At 42.8% G+C, this 25,379-nt stretch overlaps 1 protein-coding gene across 1 annotated transcript in view; it reads right to left on the minus strand.

The window, feature by feature from the left end:
- Positions 1-2,270: 2,270 nt before the first annotated feature.
- The window catches only part of TSPAN7 (tetraspanin 7), a 157,954-nt gene continuing 134,845 nt past the window's right edge, over positions 2,271-25,379 (minus strand). Inside the window, exons 3-7 of the mRNA XM_006864277.1 lie at positions 21,688-21,762; positions 19,182-19,277; positions 16,457-16,612; positions 9,416-9,499; positions 2,271-2,339 (exon numbers count right to left, since the gene is read on the minus strand). Of these exons, the coding sequence (XP_006864339.1) occupies positions 2,271-2,339; positions 9,416-9,499; positions 16,457-16,612; positions 19,182-19,277; positions 21,688-21,762 (480 nt within the window). The remainder of the gene's footprint in view (positions 2,340-9,415; positions 9,500-16,456; positions 16,613-19,181; positions 19,278-21,687; positions 21,763-25,379) is intronic.

Genomic DNA, 25,379 nt, shown 5'->3' on the forward strand with positions numbered 1-25,379 from the left:
TGAGATTATGGTTAAAAATGAGGAAGGAAAAATAGATATCCATCTCTTTTTTCTTTAAATCCATACTTAAAAATCTACTGAACTCTTTGTATTTATGTCATGGATATTAGAGGCCTGAAATAAGATGGAGGCTCTGTTTCTGCAGTCAACAATATATTCTGTACCTGAGAAAAACAAACAAACAAAAAATGGACCCATGGTGTGGTGCTGTGGGTTAATGCGCCAGACTGCAAAGCCGTTTGAACTGCAAGGTTGGCAGTTCAAGTTCATCAGCTGCTCCTTGGAAACCCTATACAGTGTTGCTATGGGTCAGAACTGACTCGTCGGCACTTCACAACAACAACAACATATTGACCATGCTGATGCTATTTTGGTGATGTGGTTGTGAGAGCATGTGAGGAGTGGAGTGTGAGTGTGTAAGGTGGCCCGCCTCAAGTCCCCTTTGGAACAAACTGGAAAGAGACATTTTTTTTTTTTTTTTTTTTATGTACATAATTAGCAAAGAACAAAATCAGAACACAGCAGTTTTTAATGGCTCTATTTATTAATACATATATCACAAATGTCCACAATATCAATGCATTCTTGTTGGCATGCTAGACAGAGGCATTACTTTTTAAGTTCTTTAAAAAATATTTAGACTTTTGTTTCTCCCTCACACTCGTATTTAACTTGATTTGACGAGGCCCTCCATGTCTGTAATGTTAACGCAGGAAAGGTACGGAAAGAAGAAATAAAGTAATACAATAGCAATTGCTGGGGAAATATTATTGCCTTCACAAGAAGCAACAGCACAGCTCTTTAATAGGATTATACGGGTTTCAACTGAGCGCCAAAGGGGCACTGAACTGTCTACACCTAGCCAGGCATGTGACAGTAATGAGTAAGGAGGCCACCTAAAGCTCACCAACAGTACCCTTCATGCCTGACACCCACTTTCGTCTCCTTATGGGCAACAACCAATACATTCTTTCCATGACCTGGGCAATTTGAAGAAGGTAGGAAAGAGCCTTAGTAAAGGGAAAAACCAAACCAAGCAAGATTAAGTCAAAAGAACAGATATTTATCCTCTGCTTATCTACATAAAGGTATGTGGCATTTATTGATCACGGTGAAGGGAAAACAGGAGCCTCCCACACTACATGCAGGGCCCAGTGGGGCCAGTGATGGCATAATAACCGGTCACCTACGATGAGCTGTAGTTGGGCCAAGTACAGATGGAGGAGGTGATACGCACAGAGCCTTGGGGGTTGAAGGTGGGATCTCTAAGGACTAGCTGCAAGGGGGACCTGGCTCTACTCTGGCATAACAGGGCTTTACAAACTGGAACACTACACATGATTCAGATGGAGCAGAGATTGTGTGGGAGTTGGTTACACACTGGGGGTAAGGTGGGGGTAGGAGTAGGAGGGTACGGGTGCAAGGGTTTTATGTACTGTGCTCTAAAATTCTTTGGAAGTCTTTCAAAGGTTCCTGCAGTTCTTTTATAAACAGGTCTCTGATTCGGTTGTTCTTGAAAGACTAAGAAAGAAATGAAAACATGTGAGTGATTCACCACTAATAAAGACTTAGACTAAGGTAACAAGGTAAAGAGAGCATTTACACATTATACACAAAAACAGTTGTCCTACCTCCTCCTACCCAGCACCACAGAAATGAGATTCTGGCATGTGGGCAAGAGATCTGGCACCGAGATCTGTTACTTAAGTGGCGGCACGGAGTCCTGGTGTGGTGCCGTAGGAGAAGCACTGGACTGCTAACTGCAAAGTCGGCAGTTCAAACCCACCAGCCGCTCTTTGGAGTCTTTGGCTCCTATACAGTCACTAGGAGTCAGAACCAACTGGACGGCACTAAACAGCAACAACAGTGTATCTTACAAGGAGCCCTCATGGCACTGTAGGCTAAGACTAGACTGCTAACCACAAGGTTTTTCTGCTCCCATAAAGATTTACAGCAGGCCTCAGAAACCCTATGGTATGAGTCGGAATTGACTCAATGGCAGTTGGCTTGGGACATATCTCACAGAAGTCCCTGGATGGTTCAATGACTAATCAAAAGATGGTGGTTTGAACCCACCCAGAGGTGTCCTGAAAGACAGGCCTGGCAATCTGCTTCCAAAAGTTCCAACCCTGAAAACCACCAAATGGAGCAGTTCTACTCTGCACACATGGACTGCTAGGAGTTGGACTTGACTCAATGGCAACTAGTAACAAAACAGACCTCACAGTGAGAACCCAGAAGTGAAGCCCGTCCCACTGCCACTCACCTTCTTACACCATCTCATACTGGTTGGCCGTGATGAACCGGGACAGACAGCAGGCCAGCAGCATGCCAATCAACTGTTGCCAAGAAGACAAATGAAAGTGAGAATCTCAAGTCATTAAACTACGCCTTCCTTGGACCCCTAGAAGTAATGTTTGACCACCAAGGGTTTGGGTTTCTGTAAGTGAATGGAGAAAAAGCACTTGAGAAAAAGATAAGAGCTGATTTTAGCTGTGGAATGTGTCAGGATATATAACTATTGGTGTAGGGTCACTGGAGGCTCTGGAACTGACCATGGAGCTCCAGCTTTAGCTTACCCCGGCCATTGGACACCAATTTTTGATACTTCAGCAGTACTAAAATGGACTCATATGAAAGGAATTATATGAGTCCAGGTGTGGCGCTGTGGGTTAATGCGTCAGACTAGAAAGCCATTTGAACTGCAAGGTTGGCAGTTCAAGCTCATTGCTGCTCCTCGTTAACCCTATATAGGGTCGTTATGTGTCAGAATTGACTCGATGGCACTTAACAACATATATATATATATATATATATATATATACACACACACACACACACACACACACACACACAGTGGTGGTGGTTATGTGCCGTGAAGTCGGTTCTGACTCATAGCAATCCTGTACAGGGTTTCCGAGGCTGTAGAGCTTTTTACGGGAGCAGAAAGCCTTTTTTGTTTTTGGTAAGGAACAATAACAACTTTATTGAACCCACACCATCTCCTACTAATATTCTGGCCAAAGGAACCAAGGCTGTCACCTCTAGAATACTGTGCCAGAAGAGAAACTAAAATCCCCTCATTGGTGCAAAGACTTTTGGACTTTATAGCTTGTTCCCTTTTTTACTACCATTTGTCAGGACCAAAATGACACAGGAACATACTCAACAGTCTCAAAATCAGATTTCTGTCAAAAAGCAAGTATTATGAAAAGTACAAGTACATTCTGGTATATCTTGTTATTTAATCCTTACCACATCCCTGTGCAATACTACGATCCCCATTTTCTAGATTAAGCAAGTTTAAGGGAAGTTAAGGAACTTCCCAGCTAACCCACACAGAGCTTGAGGTTACACACTCTACTCTTCTACTATCCAAGAATAGCCTGCTGCCTCACCACAACCCCACCATGGGCCTTAGACACTTTTGTTCTCTAGATCTAATTCTTCTGTCTCAAACCAGTCAGGTTCTTTCCTGCCTCAGGACTGTGCTGTTCAGGTGATGGTTTTCAGTGGACATCATTTGGTTTACTTTTCAAGTTTCTACACTCTCCTTTTTCTGGGATCTAAAGCTCTGGTCTGGAATCCCACAGAACATGGACATTAAGCAATGCATACCTGTATATGCAGAAAGCATCTCAAAGAGCAAGGGTATGTTCTGTGGGATTGCAGAGCAGAGCTTTAGAAGCACACTGCTGATGTGCAATTAAGGTTACAATACTTGAAATATTTCGACAAAGTTCTGTTGTAAAACCAGGAGGGAGACAAGAAGAGGAAAACTTGTCTCTTATGCTGGAAACCAATTAGGATAGAGACCCCAGAACCATCATATACTCTTCCTATGATTTATGAAATAGACAGTCCCTGGATTATGAATGAGCTCCAGTTGATTCTAAGCCTGCCCTTAAGTTACATTTGTACATTAAGTCAGAAGGTAGGTTTGGTTAGTATCTAATGTTGGTTAGTCAAATGTTTGTCTCAGTATATTGTGTGACTTTCTGCGCATAAAAAACATTAAAGAAGCACTTTCAGATCCACTGAAACATCTGTAACATAATATAGTAATAACGTTTTGATGCGGATTGCAAAGTACTGCCCATTTGTTATTATGACCTCGAATCTTTAACAGAATAGACTTTTGGGGGAGTTGGGGGTTGGTTCATAACAAGGCATAAATCAATCACATCTTGGTAACACAATCTCTCACATTCCAGGGCATTTTAGATCAAATTACTTAAATTATGTTGACTGAGGCTTTGTATTTGGAGTCCTGATGCTATGGGATAAAGCACTGGACTGCAAGGTCGGTGTGAATCACAAGGACAGTGGTTCAAACTCACCAGCCGCTCCTCGGAAACTACACAGGGTCACTATGAGTCAGCACTGACTCAAGTGCACTTAACAACAACAACAACAACAACAAGGCTTTGCTACTTACCTTTAAATCTAATTTTTAAAGTGACATTTTCTTTTTACCACTATTTGCCTTGTTGTGAAAATGTCTGGGAAATCCTGCTGCTTTAAGAACTAAGAAGTTAGTGCCAGAGAGAGGAGAAAGGCTCTCTTCATACAAAAGGCTGACTCTCCAAGTCTTCTAGAGAAATCCCTCCCCACTCTAATAGCTGAGAGACTCTATTAACAGGAGTGAGCTGCCCTACTGGGGGGCTTGGAGGGAGCAATGCAAATCCTTAGGAAAAAGCCTGACTTCTAAGAGGTAGGAAAGGGGCTGACAGAAATGTGGGGCAAGGCCAGCAAAGCCAGCAGTGAAAAAGATGAGACAGCTAAAGCCCTGATCCTTAAGGGCCAGAGAGAAGTCAGGGAACAAAGATGTAAAAGGTAACTTTCTCAACAAGAAAGTTAACAAGCAACAGGGCAAAACTGGAAATTCTTACAGTACCTGTAAAGGAGCCCTGCTAATGCAATGGTGAAGCGCTCATCTGCAGTTTGAACCCCAACAGTGGCTGGCTTTGCGGGAGAAAGACCTGCCCTAAGAAACCCTATTTTGTTGTTGTTCAGCGCCCTTGAATCATTTCCAACTCATAGTGAGCCCATATAGCGTTTGAGAGGAGTGACTGGTGAATTTGAACTGCTGACCTTGCAGTGCAAATCGACCTTGTGGCCCAGTGCATTATCCCACAGCTTCAAACCGGGACTCCTATGGGACACTCCTATTCTGTCAGCCAAAATCTACTTGAAGGCACCTGACATCATTTTGCCTATAGAGACTTTATATTAATGATGGGACTTGGGAAACAAAACATTCCCTTTCTCTGCCATCTCCCATAAAGCTTTGCCCTGCCCTCTACACAGAACAGGTAAACAAGTCACCTTAAGGCCCCACAAGACTTACTGCCTGTAATGACTCATTCCAGCAGCCTGTGGGCCCTGGGGGAGTCCATGAAGTGAGAGGAAACACAAGAGCTTTTGATAAATACACTTATCCTTCCAATCGCATTAAATCAAACTCGTTTCTATAAAGCACAAAAGAGTTTCATCAGGTGCTACCTGAGGCAGGAACAGGGTGACCTTTGAAGGATCCATGCCTAAATATTGACTGCAACAGACCAGAGAGGGGGGAAGGGGCAGTCAGAATTGTTTAACCTCAAGAAAAGGACTTTATCCCTCCCCTCTGGAAATAGCTCCAGGATCCCCATTTAGGGCTATAATATACTGTGATGAGAATTAATCCAGCCTAGGTAGCAAGTCTAGCAAAGCCCTGGGTCTGTTTCCACTGGACAGAGGAGCAGAGGACGGTTCTCTCTCCATACACACACAGAGAGCAGGAGGTCAGGTCAAGATAGGAGGCAGCACCACAAATTGAGCAATATCAAGTAAAGTGCTCATCGACATCATCCATGAGCACTGTGTTCTTTAAATGATCATCTAACAAACGCTCGGATGAAAAGAAATTGTGATCAAACCAGAAAAAAATGTGCTTGGACTAAAATAAATAAATATATATATAATATATATAATTGATATGTGGCCTATTAGTCAACACAAGCTAAGAAGACATGGGGGCAGGGAAACTAGATTACTGGGGAAGGAACAATCAGAATGAGGACATTCACACATCTTTAAAAAATTACAACCAATGTCACTGAAGAAATTGTGTTAAATGGGAACCAAATGGTGTGCGCTGCCCACCCTACCAAGCCCTCTTGAGTGAAAGAGCAGCTGATATAGGTACAGAGAAGTGGTACCCATCAAATACAATTCAAGCCCTTCCTATAAATTAATAGGACAGCAGGACTTGCCCATCAACTACAGACAAATGGACTTTTTCTTGAGAGGTCAAAAGCAACCAGAGTTTGTGGAGAGAAGTATGAAATGCTCGGCAAAGCCTTGCTATTCAGAAACAGAACTCAAGGGCTTTAAATTAGCTAAGAGGTGAAAGTTCTTGTACAGTCTATTAATAGGTTAGACACAGCTCAGTTTTCCTGTTATTTTCATCACTTTTCATCTCTCAGACAACAGATGTTCAAGGCCAGTTTTATTCTACAGATGATAGCACGGAAGCCAGAAGAGCAGACATGGAAAGTAGCACAGAGATGGAAAAAAGAGAGGAGTCTGTACTCTTCTTCTACCTGCTTTAGCCTCTACTCAGTAGGGCCTGCTTTATTACAGGAAGATCAAGGTTTCTCCTCTGCAGAGCCTAAACCGATGAAGTCATCAAATCAACTACCATTTGCCAAGTTCTGTGGTGAGATGGGCTCTAGAATTATGGTCTAGCCCATCATTAAAGCTTTGATTCCTGGTCATTGACCAGGTCTATATGGCCGTTTCTTCCTGAACAGATACCTGGTCAGTGGCCACCACTGTCTCAGGGAAGGCCTGGATTCACTGCCATCTGGAAGTCAACTTCAGCTTCTAGAGAGCCTGAGTCTGCTGGATTAATCCAACATGTTATAGTATGTTATAGTCCTAAATGGGGACCATAGAGCTTTTTTCCACAAAGGGAGCGGTAAGTGGCTTCCCTGAGACTGAACAACTAGTGCAGATTCAGTATTACAATTCTCACCTCCCCACCTGGTTTGCTGCATGAAACATTCAGGAAATGGGCCCAAAAAGCACCCATTCCTACTGGACCTACATGGTCCCATGGGTGAAGGGTACTTGGCTATCCGATGCCCACTGGGCATTCATTGTGTTTTCTTAGCCTAACAACTAGTGTGGTGCTGTAAGGATAAGTATTGGGCTATGAACCACAAGGTTGGTTCCCACCAGCTGCTCCTCCTCAGAAACCCTGTAAAGTGTCACTATGAGTTGGAATCAACTTGATGGCACTTAACAACAACAACAATTCCAATAACTATGCAAAACCTTGAAAACTAAGCATGCTACAGAATTTGTTTTGGGGTCTCTTGGGGCCAAATTCCCTTTCACAGTGCCCCAGAGGGCAACACAATCAACCCAACAATCCCCAAGTCAGTGGTTTCTTCAGGTAGTTTACTGTTCATCAGGCCAGATAACCAACTGGGGAACAAACTACTCTGAACATAAATTATTTCACAAGGGTGTGTGAGAGAGAAGTGGGGAGAGGCATTAAGCAGCCTTCAGGACTTGACAAATGGTCCACTTGACTTGATTTCCCTCATTAATGAAAATAGGATCCTCTCCTCAAAATCCAAAACTCCTTCCTCCCTCTCTTCTCCTCTGTCTAATATTCTCAGGTGGTAAAAGTTTCCATCCATGGGCTCTAGGCTCTTTGAGGTCCTCTTCTCCTTATGTACGTTCCCTTAACATCACATTCTTGTATGGCACTAAGACAGTCATTAGGGAGACTTCAGCAATACTCTTTCCTTCAGGGGGACAGTCCTCTCAGATGACACACACACACAAAGTCTGCCTTTTCAGTGCTAATGACTGGATGCACACCTAGACATGTTAACAGATTTCCAAGATTGTCAAGTGCATCCTGTACATTTGCATCAGTCCAGAGGCTCCTCATCTTCTAAAACGCCCCTCCCCCGCCATCACAGGGCTGCTCCGGAAGTGTTATTACTGAAATACTGTCACAACTGGGATACAGTTCACAGCAGTGATTGCTTGGGAAATGTCTCTGGAGATTTGGCTAATAGGCGATGTTTGTGACACTACACTGGCTTGTCTGTGTACTAGCATGCCCAGGGTTTAATTCACTTCATGAGCTGCTACAAAGGAAGCACAGGCAAAAGAGAATTTTGAAATGGCAACAAGAAATATCCACTCACGCTGGCTAAGCCTACAGGCTCTTGTGAAATGAAAACATCACACATGTTTTTATGTCTGCTGGGGAAGAAAAACTTTTCTACTTATCTAAGGCTAAGCCTGTTGCAAAATCAAACTATCAGGCTAATGTTCAATTAACTATGGTCATTTTGTGATCATTGATTCAGCTGTGGACATACAATTTATGTACTTTCTGTATATGTCATATTTAAATAAATCTAAAAACAAAAACGAATAAAATGAAAGTGTACATGCAGGGAAAATGGAGGGCAGACATAAATAATTAGAGTCTGAGATAGCCAATACCAGATTTAGGGAAGTGAAATCAGAGCAGTGGGAATATTACTGAGATAACATTAATTCGACTTTATTTCAAAAACAATCCATTGCTCTAAGAAAAAAAAAAAATCTGAGTTAAAGGTAAATAAAGATTATATTTGGTCACTAAATAGAAATGTTGCTCCTTCCACCATAGCAATAATATCACAGTAGTGCATCATTTGGTTGGGAGATCAAAGGTCTATGGGATAGCATGGGTATACTACCTGGCAGAGATAGGCTACATTAGAAACTTGTTCCATCCGAGAGGAATTGTGGCTCATTCACTTTGAATGTTTCCCTCCCATTTTGTTTTAAAGACTGAGTGTAGATAAAGGGAAATAAAATTCAATATACAAATTTGATTTAAAAAGACAATAGTCAAACCCTAAGATTAAAATAAGGACCACAAAATGAAGGTTGTTGAATTTAGGCTTTCTTTAAAATTAAGAGCTTGCATGCATAGTCCACAGGAACTAAGAGCCAAAGAGACAACAAGAAAGGGACAGGTCAACCAGGAAAAAAAGCCTCCCTCAAACCCAGATCAGCCATTTGATGTTTTGAGTTGTTTATGCTCCAATTAAGCAGCACTTTGTTCAGTTAACCTACATTTGACCCACAGAAGAAACAAGTTGTTTTTCTAGAGCTAGTCATTAGTTGAACTGCAAACGATATTCTCTTGATGGCAAAACTTCATTTAAGTTGGAAAAAGGAAAATCAATAAACGGATGACCTGAGGACTAATGAGCACGGTGCTCTGACCCCATCTATCAGCCTTTCCCAAGGCCCAGGGAGGCAGGCCGAGAGTCTGGAAACTAGGCAAAGAAAGGAGAGTAGGAGACAGGGGAAAAGGACAGACAAGGCGACGCACAATCACATACGATACCTGGGAGAACGCAATTCCAAAAGCCACTCCAGCGATGATTCCCATGTTAGTCTCCATGAAACTGGTCACCAGGTCATAACACCCCTGGAACAAGAGAGTGCTCTGAGACACGTTGTACCTGGGCCACACTGAGCTGTGTTCACTTACAAAGCTCCCACGTGTTGCTATTGGTGGTTAACACTTGTTAAGTTGGCACCCAACTCCTAGTGACCCCATGCACAATAGAACAAGATGCTGCCGGGTCCTGTGTCACCCCCATGACCCAGATTAGACTGCTGGGATCCACATCAGCAGCAGATTATGAGGCTTTTCTTTCAAGTCTCTCTCAGTCTGGAAGCCCCCCCACCCCTTGAGACCTGTTCAACATCAATAGCAACACACAAGCCACCACTGACAGATGGGTAGTGGCTCAGCACTAGGTGCTCTGGGAGGGAAATCAAACCCAGGTCCCCCACATGGAAGTGGGACCTGATTCTGATTCTACCACTGAAACCACCAATGTCCCTGTTGCTGACGGTGGTTGTGTGTCATCAAGTTGGTTTCAACTCCTAGCGACCCTGTAGAGGGTTTCCAATGCTGTAAATCTTTATGGGAGCAGAAAGCCTCATCTTTCAAACTGCTGTAAATCTTTTGAACTGCTGACATTAAGGTTAGCAGCCCAACTAGTAACTACTATGCTACCAGAGCTCCTTATGCCCCCACTCGCCAGTTGCTGTTGACTTAATTCCAACTCATGGTAACTTCATGTACCCCGACCTAAATTCAGCAAATACAACTGCAATTGACCTAGAAACGTATTAGCATTGTTTTAAAACTTCACAAAAATAATGAAAAATCTCGAAAAGAGTCCCTTCCCTTAACATCACAATTACATAAGGCCAATCTAGTTTTACTAAACATCTTCAATGCCATCTGTCCGCTGGATTATTTCCAGGCAACTCTGAGACATATTTCATGGAGTAGGATTAAATTTAGCAAGAAAGCTACAGGCTATATGAGGAAAGCACTACAGATATCATGAAAGTAATAAGAATTTTTAAATAAATGACAAAATGTTGGATTAAAAAATATTATCTGACTGGAGGGAGGTGTTTGAACTCCTGCAGTTTATGGAGTTCTAGAGTTCTCTTTAGGAAGACTATTGATTTGTTATTTTCTTAAATAGGAAAAAACTATGTTCTAGAATCAGGTTAATGTGTCAGACTGCAAAGCCGTTACACTGCAAGGTCGGCGGTTCAAGCTCACCAGCTGCTCCTCGGAAACCCTAAACAGGGTTGCTATGGGTCGGAACTGACTTGACGGCACTTAACCACAACAACAGAATCTTCTTTTCCATAAACTTGCTATGTGATTTGCACATCACTTCCTGTTTCCAGATGACAGTAATTTCATTCCAAACAAGGTGAATTTCCCTCTAACGTAATATAAAATCACTAATATCCATGATTCAAACCAACAAGTATCACAAATTTCAATATTAGTTTAAAACTGATAAAGAATTAATGATCATTCTTAAAGAGGAATGATCTTGGTTGAAGTTCAACTCCAATATGTTATACATGCTTATTTGCTATTGTTAATCCTGAATTATATTTGTCAACCTAGTCCAGGTGCTGTTCTTGTTAAGTGACACTGAGCCAGTTCTGACTCAGACCAATCTAGGATAGGGTTTCTGAGGAGCGGCTGGTGGCTTTGAACCGCTTACACTGTAGTAAACACTCCAGTGATTATCCTACAGCACTTCACACACCAAATTTTGTGCATCACTTATAATAAAAATGTAGGCCAACCAGTAGGACCTCATGTGTGTCTGCCCCCAAGCTGAATCAATCCAGAGGCCTGAATAAATCATCAGTGTACTAAAAAGGCATCACTTGAATATATATATTGTTGTTAAGTGCCATCGAGTCAGTTCCAACACATGGCAACCCTCTATAGGGTTTCCAAGGAGCTAACCTTGCAGTTACCAGTCCAGTGCTTATACACCACACCAGGAATTCTGAATATATACAGTCTGTGAAAAATTAAGACACTGACTTAATAAACAGGGTAAGGTTGTTGTTGTTATGTGCTGTGGAGTCGGTTCCAACACCGCTGACCTTGTTAGCAGTCCAGTGCTTATCAGACAGCACCACACCAGGACTGTAACCACTAATAAACTTTGGTCTCTATACATTTACTTTCCTTGTCTTTTTATATTAAGCTCATACAATATTTGTCCATTTGTAGTTGACTTATTTCACTCAGCATGCCTTCCAACTCCTTGCATATTATAGCATGTTTCAAGACTTCATTGCTCCTACTAGCTACGTAGTATTCCATTGTATATATGTATGTATGTACCATATTTTGCTTATCCATTCATCTGTTGATAGGCTAAATTTAGGTTGTTTCTACCTTTTGGCTATTGTGAATCGTGCTCCAATGAATACTAGTGGACAAGTCTCTTTTGGGTGCATACCTAGAAGTGGAATTGCTGGGTCATATGCTAGATCTAGTTTTAGCTTTTTGAGAAAAGGCCAAACTTTTTTTTACAACAGCTGTACCATTTTACATTCCTACCAGTAATGGATAAGGGTTCTAATTTCCCCATATCTGAGCCAGTATTGTTATTTTCTGGAGTTTGGTTTTGTTTTTAAATCTCAGCCATTCTAGTGGGAATAAAATTGTATCCCATTGTGAATTTTTTTTAATTTGCATTTTTCTGATAGCTAATGACACTGAGCATCTTCTCATGTGTTTGTTCGGTGGCCTTTAGAATGCCCTCTTTGGTGAAATATCTATTCAAATCTTTGGCTTATTTTAAGATCTGTCTTGTTAAGTTGTTGAAGTTTTGCATATTATTTTGGTTATTAGATTCTTGTTAGATATACGGTTTCTGAAAATATTCTCCTAGTTGGTAGCTTGTCTTTTCTCTTGTCTTTTGATGAACAAATGTTTTTAATTTTTATGAGGTCCCATTTATTTTGTCTTTTGCTGTGTTTGCTTTTGTTTATTATATTAGATAATCTGTTGCTAAAGCTAGGCCCAACAGTATTACCCCTGCTTTTTCTTCTAAGAATTTTATGGGTTTAGTTTGTATATTTAGATCCTTAATCCTCTTTGAGTTCGTTTTGGCATATCGCGTGAGGCAGGCATCCGGTTTCATTTTTCTGCATGTGGAAATTCAATTTCTCCAGCACCGTTTATTGAAGAAATTCTTCTTCTCTCATTGATTGGATTTAGCACCCTTGTCAAGAATCAGTTAATTATAGCTATGTGGGCTTCCTTCTGGACTCTCAATTCTATTCCATTGGTCTATGTGTCTATTGTTACACCAGTGCCACGCTGGTCTATTACTGTAGTTGCTTACTGTAGTTGTTTTAAAATCCGGAAATGGGAATCTTCCTCTTTCAAGACTACTTTAGCTATTTAGGGCCTCTTGCCATTCCATACAACATTGAAGATTAGTTTCAGTCACACTATTTTTTGATAAGCCCACTTTAACAAGTGAAAGAAAACAGAAAATTGAAGTAACTTCCTGGCTTGCTTTGGTGCTTTTTTGGCAAAATGGTTTTCCCTAAATCTTGATCTTCAAAGGGTGGTCCTTGGATGGGCATCATCAGTCTCACCGGAGAATGTGCTGGAAATGAAGACTCTCACACTCAACTCCAGTTGCTTTCTTTTTTTCTTTCAAATAAGTAAATTAATGAATTATATCAGTAATTGGATTACTGTGATACCCTGGATTTATTTAGCATTGCTTTTCTATCCAAAAATCTTAATTCCCACCAAATGATTGGGTTGTTGTTGTTAAGTGCCATCAAGTTGGTTCTGACCCAAAGCAGCCCTGTATAGGGTTTCCAAGGAGCAGCTGGTGAGCTTGAGCCACTGACTTTGCAGTCTGACACATTAGCCCACAGCGCCACACCAGGACTCCAATGTTTAGGTAGGACCATGCAAATAGGGTGTGTATAGGGTTCTAATGCTGGGATTGGTTAGTTTTGCCACCCCAGTAGATTTAAAAGGAGCCATCTCAGAAGCAGAACAGACGATCCCAGGACTAGCAAGAAAGAAGAGCATGCGTGGAGCATGAGATTCCTACCTGGAAATTCGGCAACAATTGACCGCATGGAGAGACAGAGCAGCTGCGGGCTTCTAGGCCCATGGACCAAGGCAAGCTGAGTGACTATGAGCAGGACAACATGCCCTTTGGATATGTACAGGCCAGCTAAAGGAGTTTTAGAACACTTGCCTGAGCAGGGAAGAGGCCGAGGGGGGTCACATAGCTGAGAGGCCAAAGACAAGAGCAAGGTGTGCCTGCAGTAAGGCAGAGAAGAGGTGTCCCTGACTGGAAAACTGTGCTTTCTGAGTAGTTTCTGATCTTTAATGTACCCTGTTCACATCCCTAATAGTCTCCATAATCGTGAGTTTTTTTGTGAGTTTTGTGTAGTCATTGCAATGGATTATTGAACCCAGATGTGAAGCAAGTGCCATGAGATTGGATGGTTTGTGTCAGAATAGGGTAAAGAAGGTTGTAAGGTGGAGGCATGTCTAAATTCTGCTTCATAGGAATCGGCCTTGGGCTGATTTTGAGTTTCAATCTCCTTCCCCCTTGTAAAGCCTGCCCCTACAACATTTTTGCCATTACTTAAAATTTGAAGGAGAACATAATTTTGCCTTTATTGTTGTTGTTGGTTAAACAATAAAAGGCTAACGTTGAAATCACTGCTTTCCATCTCCCGATTTGTCTCTGTCATTTACCACCTAGACCCACAAGCCCATTTCCCGATCTCAGCATAGGTATGCAGACGGCAAGAACTGCTCTAACACTACACCACAGGCCACATTTGCACTCAACCTTAAATTCTCCACTAAATCGAGATCTTATCTTAACACAACTTGTCCTTTAATTTCTGAAAATGAAAGTCTGATTGTCTGGCATTGTGCAACATACATTTATGGAGACCTGCTGAGCATCCTAGAAAATGTTCAGAAATAGAACAGTTAATTTGCTCAACCTCTCAGCATGTCTAAATCAACATAGTGGCTAATGGAAAACATCTGCAAAGTGGGTCTCAATACTAGGAGACAGCGAAACCCAGACAGGTTCTGTGAAGAGGTATCTCAGCAGCTGCCATCCAGAATGCTCTGCTCTCACAAAATTTCAAGGGATCCATCCCTATGGACCCTAAGGGGCTCAAACAATGCAACAATTCAACTGAACCTGAATTCAACTGAACTGAACCTGAACAAGTCAACTGAACCTGAGATAAGCCATCATCTTGCTAGTGAAACCAAAATAATACCTGCCCCCCAAACCAAACAATAAATATCATGTTTAGCTGTTCACTTCTCTCCTCCCTCCTGCTCCCTTCTCAGTTATCTGTGTAAGGTAGATTTCTCATGCATGCTTCCAGGTAAGAGCCAAGGGTCATCTTTCTGAGCTATCAGAGTATAGAACTGAAGACATCAAATGATCTGTAGGGATGATCCATTTCTTCTTAATAATAGAATTCCAACTACTGAAGTTGAATGTGGCAGTAGATAAGGCCTCTTGGAGTAGGAAGAATAGAGGTAGAGGACTAACCTTTATGGGCATTTACTATTACTAGCTCTAACCTATCCTCATATCCCAACTTTTTCCCATGCAATGTCTGAGAATAAGACAGGAGGAATAATTTGTGTCAGGGTTCGTAGGAACATTAAATGAGGATGTTTCATGAAACTCAGTTTTCTCAAGGCAGGACAACATAAGAGAACTGAGAGACATGTTAAGCACCTTTCCCGGCTATTTGAGGAGCCCCGGGAGAGGCGAGGCAAAGAGTGAGGTTAGTTAATAGTTTGGCAATGAAACAAACAAAAAAACGCTACTCTATCTTTCCTTCTGAAAATTGATTTAGGTACACCATAGGATATGCCTTCAAGCTTGCTTTTAGATACCAACAAAAGATCTTCCTTACAAGGCAAGGACCTGCTGCATTGATGAAATCCATGAAAAAATTCCATTACCTTTTCATTTCATGTTTTCCATGAACTTTCTGAAGTCCCCCTCATAAAAGCCAGTGTCGTAGAAGACAAACTTCACCATCATCATCATCATGATTTTATCTCAGTAAGATAAGAACACTTACCCCATGCCTATATAACTAACACTAAACTCAATACATTTTCCCCCATTTTTGTTTTAACAGTGCTTATATCTAGCATTTCTCTCAAAGTTTAAGAATGTCAACAGCCTTTAGACCAGTTGTATCATGTCTTCATTGTGTTTTCTGCAAAGTGGAACGCAGAATTGATTTTCCTCTTTTCTTCCTACTCAAATTTCATCTCCTTCATTTCCACTATCTACTAACTCTAAAATCTCTTTTAACCATCTTTTTCTCCAAGATTTTTGGGAGCCAAGATGCTTACAGTGAGTTAAACTTGGTGCTGTGTTCCTTCAAGTCAACTCGGTCTCGGAACAACCCTATATGACAGAGTAGACCTGCCCCATAACGTTTCCTAGGCTGTAATGTTCACAAAAGCAGATCAGTAGGCTGTTTCTCCAGAAAAGCAGCTGGTGGGATTGAACAGTTGACTTTCTGGTGCTTATTCCATTCCGTATAGCAAAGAGCTCCCTAAAATCAAGGCTAATTTCCTGGTAGAAGCAGATGCTGTCTGTCAACTCCACTCCTCTCTTTTGGCTAAAGACTGGCATCCAGCGACAAATCATTTCATATCTAGAAGGCATGTTAAGCAGAAGACAGACACCTAGAGAGAAGAACGCCAACATTCTCTGTCTGGCATAAGCATCAGGCTGAACAGGAACCACTTGCTAAATCTTCCTAGCAGCCTGGTATATTCTTATTGAGGGAGAAAAATGCAAGGCTGAGTGACTCATAGCTCCTCTTTCAGAAGTGGGCAGCCTCAAGTGCCTCTCTAGGTAATAAAGAACCACAAAGGAGGACTCTTGACTTCTTCTTAGGCTATCATTTCTAATCTACTTGTCCAAATTTTCACAGACACAAGAAAGCCCTCATCCAAACACTCAGCCCAGATCTCATCAGGACTGCTAGGTACCTTCTGGTTAACTTTGGTGGCAGCCACAGTCAGATTGTGTAGATCCTGGGGATTGCAGTCGGTTTCGTTCATGCAGCAACTGGGGGGGATGCCATGCTCCAGGAAGTAGGGGCTGGTGCTCCAGTTGGTGTAGTTCTGAACGCCACAGCAGCTGAGCTATTAACAGAAAAAGAGAAAGAATCAGAGTGGCGGATCAAAGACATTGTGGTCTCCGCACTCATTGCCCAGCAATTTTAAAAGGAGAAACCTAGGCCCAATCCAGAAGGCAACATGCACAGGTTTAATGAGTAAAGATGAATAGAAGCTCCTTCCACTAACAATTATACTCACTGTGATGCCCATTTGAGCTCAGAGAAGGAATTTCGTTCTAGATCAGGGGTTTTTGTTCTTGTAGTTGTTGTTAAGTGCCGTCAAGTCGGTTCCAACTCATAGCTGCCTTATATAGGGTAGCTAAGGAGTGGCTGGTGAGTTTGAACTGCTGACCTTGTGATTCAAACAGATCTTGAGGTCAAGGGCTTATCCTACAGCACCATACCAGGACTCCAGATGGGGTACCTTTTATTCTGCCAAAATTTATAACATCATTCACGGGCCGTAATTAATTTACTCCTAAAAGGAGCTCTGGTAGCATAGTGGTTACGAATCGGGCTGCGAACCTTTAAGGTCAGCAGTTCGAAACTACCAGCCGCTCCGCGGGAGAAAGATGAGGCTTTCTACTCCCGTAAAGATTTACACCCTCAGAAACCCTGTACAGGGTCGCTATGGGTCGGAACCGACTCGATGGCACTTAACAACAACAACAAAAGGAGCTCTAAGGAGCTCTGGTAGCTCTGGTAGCGCAAGTTCAGCAGTTCGAAACTACCAGCTCTTCTGAGGCTTTCTGCTCCCGTAAAGACTTACAGACTTGGAAAACCCTGTACAGGGTCACTATGGGTCGGAACTGACTCCACAGCACATAACAACAACAACAACAATGTGGGATGGCTGGAACTGTGGTTGCCTTGGCAGAGCCAGACCAAATGCTTTCTCTGGTGGCGCTGTGGGTTAATGAGCTAGACTGCAAGGTCCATTTGAACCACAAGGCCTGCGGTTCAAGTTCACCAGCCTCTCCTTGGAAACCCTACACAGGGTCACTATGAGTTGGAACTTAACAACAACAACAACAACATACGGCCTGTAGGTCAGACGTTCCACATCCCTGCTCTAGATGTATCATGTGGGCTTTCGTACCATAGCCGCAAACTGTGGTTCTCAGCCTTGGCTAAGCATCGACAGCACCTGTGAGTTAGGTGCTGCCTAGATCAACTATCTCAGGATTGCTGGTGGGGGAGGCAAGGCAAGTGTGCTTTTAGAAAGCTCCCCACAGGATGGCTATGATCTGTAAACAAATAGTTCAGAAAGAAAGAGATGCACGTGGAGAGGCAGACCAGGTGTTGGCAAACTGCAGCCTAGCTGCTGCCCGTTTTTGTAAATAAAGCTTTATTGCGATATAACCACACCTGTTTGTTTATGCACTGTCTGTTGTTGTTTGGGAAGCGTTGGTGGTGCTGTAGGATAAACACTGGACTGTTAACCACAAGATCAGCAGTTCAAACCCTCCAGGCACTCCAAATGAGAAAGAGGAGGCTTTCTGCTTCCATAAAGATTTACAGCCTCAGAAACCCTATACAGGGTCGCTATGAATTGGAACCGACTTGGCAGCACCTAACAACAACATGTTGTGTTTTCTTGCTACAACACCAGACTGGAGTGATTATAACAAAGATTAGACGGTACTCAAAACCTAAAATATTTGCTCTTTGATCCTTTACAGAAACAGTTTCCTGACCCCTGATATGTGGAATATAAAATCACAAGGGACAAAAATATAATCAAGTGGTAAATCTGGGTAAAAGGGATACAGGAATGATTATTACTACACTTGAAACGCAATCAGTTTGACATATGATCAATTACCAACCAAACAGAAATGAAATGACTACTTCGGAAGAAAAAAAAAAAGTGTGCCACCAGGAACTCCCCAGGTGATCTTGATGAGCACCAGCACCTGCCACCATGAGCGCCTCCAGGTGAGAAACATCTCTTTGATTGCCTTCAAATCTTCTACAAGCACCAGGCAGCTTAGGCCACTCACATAGCTGGCAGATCCTCAGCTTCCTCTCTGCTATGTCCACTCTCTGCCCCTACTATACTGTATAAGCCAGTGAACACAGGTCACCAGAGGCCTAAAGTACCACTTCCAGAAAACCAGGCTTTGGGAGGCAGCTCTAAGCTATGCTTTCATATACTCACTGCCTACCTTCTTCCTGGGAGTCCTGGTGTTGGCGCTGTGGGGTAATGTGCCAGACTGCAAAGCCATTTGAACTGCAAGGTCAGCAGTTCAAGCTCACCAGCTGCTCCTTGGGAATCCTATACAGGGTCGTTATGGGTCGGAGTTGATTCAATGGCAATTAACAACAAGAAGACCTTCTTCCTGATGCGTTCAGATGCTAAGGGCAAACTCACTTTCTACAGGATGCTCACAATCCTGACACATGAAAGGCACACTGGACCCTAATTACATGGATAACTGGAGCCTGGGCAAGCACTGATGTCAACCTTACAAACGGAACTGGACAGGAATCAAAAGGAAATGCCACTGACCCAATATTACCACAGCAGACAGCAGAGGTAAGCCCAGACCTCACCGGCCATTTCCATCCCAGTCTCCCACCCTGGAACTTACGCTGCGCTGCACATGATCCACAGCCCGGCTTCGTTCGTCGTTCCCATTGTAATTCTGCATGGCATCTGTGTAAGTCCTCAGGAAGGTGTCCTTGATCTATGGAAGACAAGGAAGAATATGGTTCCAGTCCACTGCAGCCCAAATGACTCAGATTCATACCAGTGCCTACACCACAATAGCCTCTTCTGATTGTCTTGAAACAACCGTCGGTCAGTGAGAGAGTGCCCCATTTTCTCAGACAAAATAGCTAAAAAATATCTAAGGGGTTTACAAGCTCAAGAATTAAATTGAAAAAAAAAAAAATTATTCCCATTTAAAATCTCACTTGTTAAATTGCCCACTGAAGTGGTTAGTTGATTTCTGCAAGAGCTGTGATGCTGAGTTGCCAAACTCGGGCCTGAGTTTTCTAGATATTTCTTTGGCTTGATTAATGCCTATCTTTCTATAACTCTCTCCTTACTCAGAAGAATGATAATGGACAGGCCATTGCAGGGTTTGAAAACCTGATGCTTTCACCAGAAAAGTATCTCTATTCTATCATACAGGAGTTAGACAAAATCAAATTTCACTCATCTTTATTGAGGCCAAAAAGGAGGCTGAAGAACAAGAACTTTTTATGTTAATAAAGGGTTAACAAAATCTTTTCTCCTTCTTTATAAAGGCATCTGACCTTGGGTTAACTTTCAAGCTCTGTTCCCCTGGAAACCTGATAAAGGTGGAATGCCAGGTGTGTTACCAGGCAACACTGCATTTGGTAAAACTGACCCCCAACGGATGAAATGCTTCTGGACTGGGAGGGCTACAAATAAAAATAATTACTTGGGCTAAATATGGTGACTTTCATAAGTAGGCATGTTCCTTTCTGGGATACTAGAAGCTCTGCTCATGTGACAGTTAGTATAGGGGAGGGACACTAGTTACATGAAGCTTCTAAGCCAAAATGCCCACTACAGCCACCTGCTTGGTCGCATTCCCTTGCACCTGAGTTGTCTCAGGTGTACATGGAATAGGCCCTGGACCACGGTGAGGACTCTTGCTGAAGAAGCCAGCTTGCTTCAACTGCCCTGCAGGCAGACCATGCTTCCTTTACTATATCCTTCAGTGCTAAGTGTGACCTACTGTCTTGACAGTTTAGCTGAACTCAAGAGCACTACAGATCCTCAGAAAGTGGCCATACAACCCCCATCCCTAAGTGTTTCAGATGAAAAGAGTTTAGGTAGATGTACATTTCCACATCTTCGATCTCAGAAGCCATTAAGAGAAAGGCTCCTTTGTGGAGGATAGTTCCAGGAGCACGGAGGAGGAGTGTGAGTAACGGCTCAGTTGGGAGCAAACCAAGCTGCACTGGGAGCACCTACAGGGCTGTGGAGGCTATGACCTCACCTGTGGATAAGTACAAAGGATCTAACTCTGTGTGTGGCATCAATATGAAGTGGGTCCTAGAGTAAGTTTTGTTGTTACCCAGTAAAAGGAAAAGCCAAGGCAATAGGGGGAAAGCATACAAGGCAAACTCACTGGGAATTGAAGCTGGCCAAGCACAATAGCAGAGCCTGCGAAGAGCTGATGCCAGGCTTTCAAGAGCCACAGTAACATGCTCCTTTAGTGTGCTTCTAACTTTCTCTGGCAATGTTTCCCCCTTTTATAAACATATGTGAAGGAGCTCTAGTAACGTAGTGGTTATGGATTGGGCTGCTAACCTCAAAGTCAGCAGTTCGAAACTATCAGTGGTTCCACAGGAAAAAGATGAGGCTTTCTGCTCCCATAAAGATTTATAGCCTCGGAAACCCTATACAGGGTGGCCATGAGTCGGAACCGACTCCACGCACATAACCACCACCACCACCATAAACATATGTGTATCTGTTTATGGTTTCACTGCTGTTTAGGAGATACAAAAAACAGATACACATCTTGCTTGGGTGAGTAGCTCTGGGATCTTTCTCCCACGGAACAGCTGGTAGTTTTGAACTGTTGACCGTGTGATTAGCAGCCCGATTCATAACCACTATGCTACCAGAGCTCCTGGGATGTACAAGGCAGCATGAAAATTTGTTTGGCTTCGCTTTGGAGTATCAGAAATCTTTGGTTACATTGCTACGTGAAAGAGCTTCAGAAAGTTTGTGAAAAATTCCATTATCTTTTAATTCTGTCTTGCCACAAAGTTTTTGAAGCCCTCTAGTACATGTGCACTGCTAAAGCAGCTCTTTAAAAAGGAGTGTTTGACCCACATTGAAGGTTGCTGCTTCAAACCTGGTTGGAGAATCATTTTATGCAATAGTTAGATAGAAAAATAGAAATGAGGATCAGTAACTAAGGCTTCAAGTTTGCTGAAATTCCTGCATTGAGCATTTTTATTGGCATTTCAGCTCATACTACATTAACGCTGGAAACGAGCAATAGCACTGGAGAAACCAGAGAGCAAATATGCACCGTATTTCCACATTTCAAAAACTCTCCTTCCAAAGACCCTTTGATTGAGTTCTTAGACCAATTTCTGTACACTTACCTCATGACGAAACACAAACCCTGAAATGCCAGCTACGAGCTCAGCCAGGAACACCAGCGACAAAAACATGGCATACTGAAAATCAAGTGGAGAAGGACACAGTCAGATGTGTCAGCATTAGGAGCTGCACTTCTTCAGGTTAGTTTAAACCTTGTCAGGAGGAATCAGACAAAGAGTCACACTTCCCAGAGAAAGCGTAGCAAATATTTTCTCCAGATTTACCCACATGAGCTCAAGTATAGGGGTGGGTCTGTCTAATATACATGTAGCATTTTGGGGTGCACATATTGAAGAGAGTTCAAGCGACTGGCGTTGTACTGTCAGGTTCAACCCTGAAATACCAGGAAGGCCTTTCACAACAACTAAAAAGTCCACTCTTTTGACCACTACCATCTTTGAGCTAGGAGGAACTCGAGGTCACAGGATATTGCTCTACCCTGTCTTGGGGGCCTTTCTGCACTACTTCTGCATGATGGGCGTCTGTGTGTCCCAATGACTCCACCCACTCCCCCACCCTCTGCCACCCTTTCTTTTTTAAAATCACTGCAATTATTGGGAAGATTTCTTCTTTCGTGGTGAGGAGTCTCTTTCTACTTGCAACTTTGACACTCTGGTGCTGGTTCTGTTTCTAAGAGACCCACGGAACCAGCCCAACCCTTCATCTATACTCTGGCTTTTCATATGTGTGAACACAGCCAGGCTGCGCACTTGCTGCTTTTCTTGATTTGGGTAAACCCCTGTGGTTTTCTCAATCTCATCTTTTATGAAACAGCTTCAAAAGCTCTGAGTTTGAAATTGTATTCTTCACATCCTGGCTGAAAGGCCAGAATATGTACCGGAGGACATTCCTCTGCAGTATGGTAGTCATTTCTGAATGCAACACCTCATAGCATCATCCAGTGGGGCAGCTGACCACTCTTGTTCTGGATACTATGTGGAGTTTGCTGCCTTTTAAAAAAGCAAATCCGTTAGAGTACTAAACAGGACTGCAAGCACCTAATGCTCCTTAGTGCTTCCTGCTCATCTCATGCATCCTAGATTTTCCAAGTGGACTTTGTACATGTCTGAGCCAAAGTTCAGGACTATTTTACACATTCATGTCGAATAATATGGTACTTGTTAGACATTATGAGTCCCGGTGGTGCTGTGGGTTAGATATTGGGCTGCTAACTGCAGGAGAAAGATGAGGCTGTCTGCTCCAGTAAAGATTTACAGTGTCATAAACCCTAAGCAGCACTTCTACCTTGTCCTATAGGGTCACTAGGAATCAGAATGCACTCGATGGCAACAGGTTTACGAGACATTGTCGTGGTTGCTGTTAGGTGCCATCGAGTTGGTTCCAACTCATAGCAACGCTGTACAGGGTTTCCGAGGAGCAACTGGTGGGTTTAAACTGCCGACCTTGTGGTTCACAGTCCAGGGCCGATCCTACAGCGCCACACCAAGAGTCCTTATAGGACATTAGTGGTTTCCATTTTTGTGACTTTCAAAGGCAGATAGAGGGAAAGCAAATAGATTGCTTAAAGAACAAGACACTACGATTACACCAGACTTCCCATCTCAGAATAAAATACAGTGGTTCTGAATGTTTCCAATGGCCCTTAAAAGATGATGTTGTTGTTATTAAGTGCAGTTGAGTCAGTTCCAACTCATAGAGACCCTGTATAGGGTTTCCTAGAAGCAACTGGTGGATTTGAAGTGCTGACCTTGTGGTTAGCAATCCCATGGTTACCCTACAACACCACACCAGGACTCCGAATTCTGCTGTAGAATTGGATAACAGGTTATATACATGGCTATATTACTTACCTGTATAGTATACATGGCTTGTAAAGTATACGTATGCACATTAACCCATAAATTATTTTTCTCAGTTAGTGGCACATATATTAAAAGAAGGGAATGCTAGTTTTAAATGTCAATTTCTCTCTAAATTTGAAAATGCCCTAAAAAACCCCTTAAAGCCCAGCCAGTCACATAGCAAACATGTCATTGTGGGTAGACTACCCCATGTACTGTATTCAGCTTCTCTTTCAACGCTGTCTCAAATTAGACAATGCAATCAGACACACCCTCCGCTCTCTAGAGAGTCTCACACCAGGCCTATGCTGCACTAGAAAGTCGTGCAGGAAAGTCATGGCCAGGAGACAGGGGGGAGAAAGGACATTTGAAATTACTGTCAGAAGTCCTCCGAGGTGTGTGTCCTAACCTTGTAAAGGACTAATTCTTAAGAGAAAGACAGTCTCTCTGGACCTCTAGAAAGGGGAAATAGTTATTTGCAGTTGTTTTGAGATTAATGCCATTAAATGAGGATTGTGAAATTCTAGATTGTTCAAAGTACGTGACTTCCACTCTCATTAGCCAGAGCAGCGCCTCTCTGGACTCTGGGAAATCCACTGTATCTAGACACTTCCAAAGAGCAGCCACTTCAGTTTCAGAAGGCCTTGGTCAAAAAGCTATTGGGAAGAGCTTGAGCTTGTACTAAACAGAAGTTGTTGTTGTTAAGTGCCGTCAAGTCGATTACGACCCATAGAGACTCTGTATAGGGCTTCTGAGGGAGTGGCAGGTGGGTTTGAACTGTTGACCTTGTGGGTTCGCAGTCCAGTGCTGATCCTACAGTGTGACACCATGAGTCCAAATAGAGGTGACAGGGACTATAGTTTTTCTTCCCAAATGAAAACATTGCAGACAAAATAGTCATGGCTTTTGTTGTTGTTATGTGCCGTCGAGTCGGTTCTAACACTTAGCAACCCTGTATAAGGCTTCTGAGGAGCAGCCGGTGTGCTTGAACAACCCATTAACCTGCAAGTCTCCATCACACAATGGAAAATATGATCTACATCTTCACTGGTGGTGGTGATGGAGGAATAAAGTGAAATTTGTGCCCAGTGCCCAGTGCCCAGTGCCCAGTACAGCCTCTAGCACTTCAAAGGAACTAAATGACAGTCTCCAATGGCAAACAAAAACAAAAATGGAAAAAGACTTCTCCTACTCCTCAAAAAGTCCACCTGCCAGTGACCTTGCAAAACATGGAGCAAAAATGGCAGTGTGGTGTCAAACTCCCTCCAGAAGAGGCCAGAGTATGGATTCCATGGTATGCACACACATCCTATTTATGACATTATAATCAGCCGTGGGGCAGTTCTGCCTCCCTCCACCACCCCGCCACCCTCGCAAACAAATGAACAACAAATGAGCATCAGAAACCTTGGTGATTTAGTCCACTACTTTCCTGTCATAACTAGGGACAAAGGCCCTTTCTCTATTTAGGACAGGTGGTTTTTCCCTTCTTTGCATTGTTTTGTTTTAAAGTAATTTTTCTTTTCTATGTCTCTGCAGTTAATGCTCCATTCATACTACTAAACGACAGCTTCTCAAACACAGGCAATACAATAGAATCCCCTGGGGAAGTTTTTACAAAATGTGATGTCCAGGCCCAATTAGTCAGATGGAGGTGGGATTGGGCAAGGTTTTGTTTGCTCTGTAAACCTGCCCCAGTGATTCTAACATGCAGTCAGGATTGATGACCATAACACTAGATCCAAAGATACCTTAGTAGACTCAGAGGGCTAAGATAGAGTGGCAGAAGACAGCAGTACAAAGCCCTCAATACGGCTTCACTAAGGATCAGTGGTGGTCCAGGTATGAACAAGACAGAACTTGGCTAAATCTGGCACCACTTCCAGGAAGCT

The sequence above is a fragment of the Chrysochloris asiatica genome, unplaced genomic scaffold, assembly GCF_000296735.1.
Source record: "Chrysochloris asiatica unplaced genomic scaffold, ChrAsi1.0 scaffold00062, whole genome shotgun sequence".
Classification (NCBI taxonomy): domain Eukaryota; kingdom Metazoa; phylum Chordata; class Mammalia; order Afrosoricida; family Chrysochloridae; genus Chrysochloris; species Chrysochloris asiatica.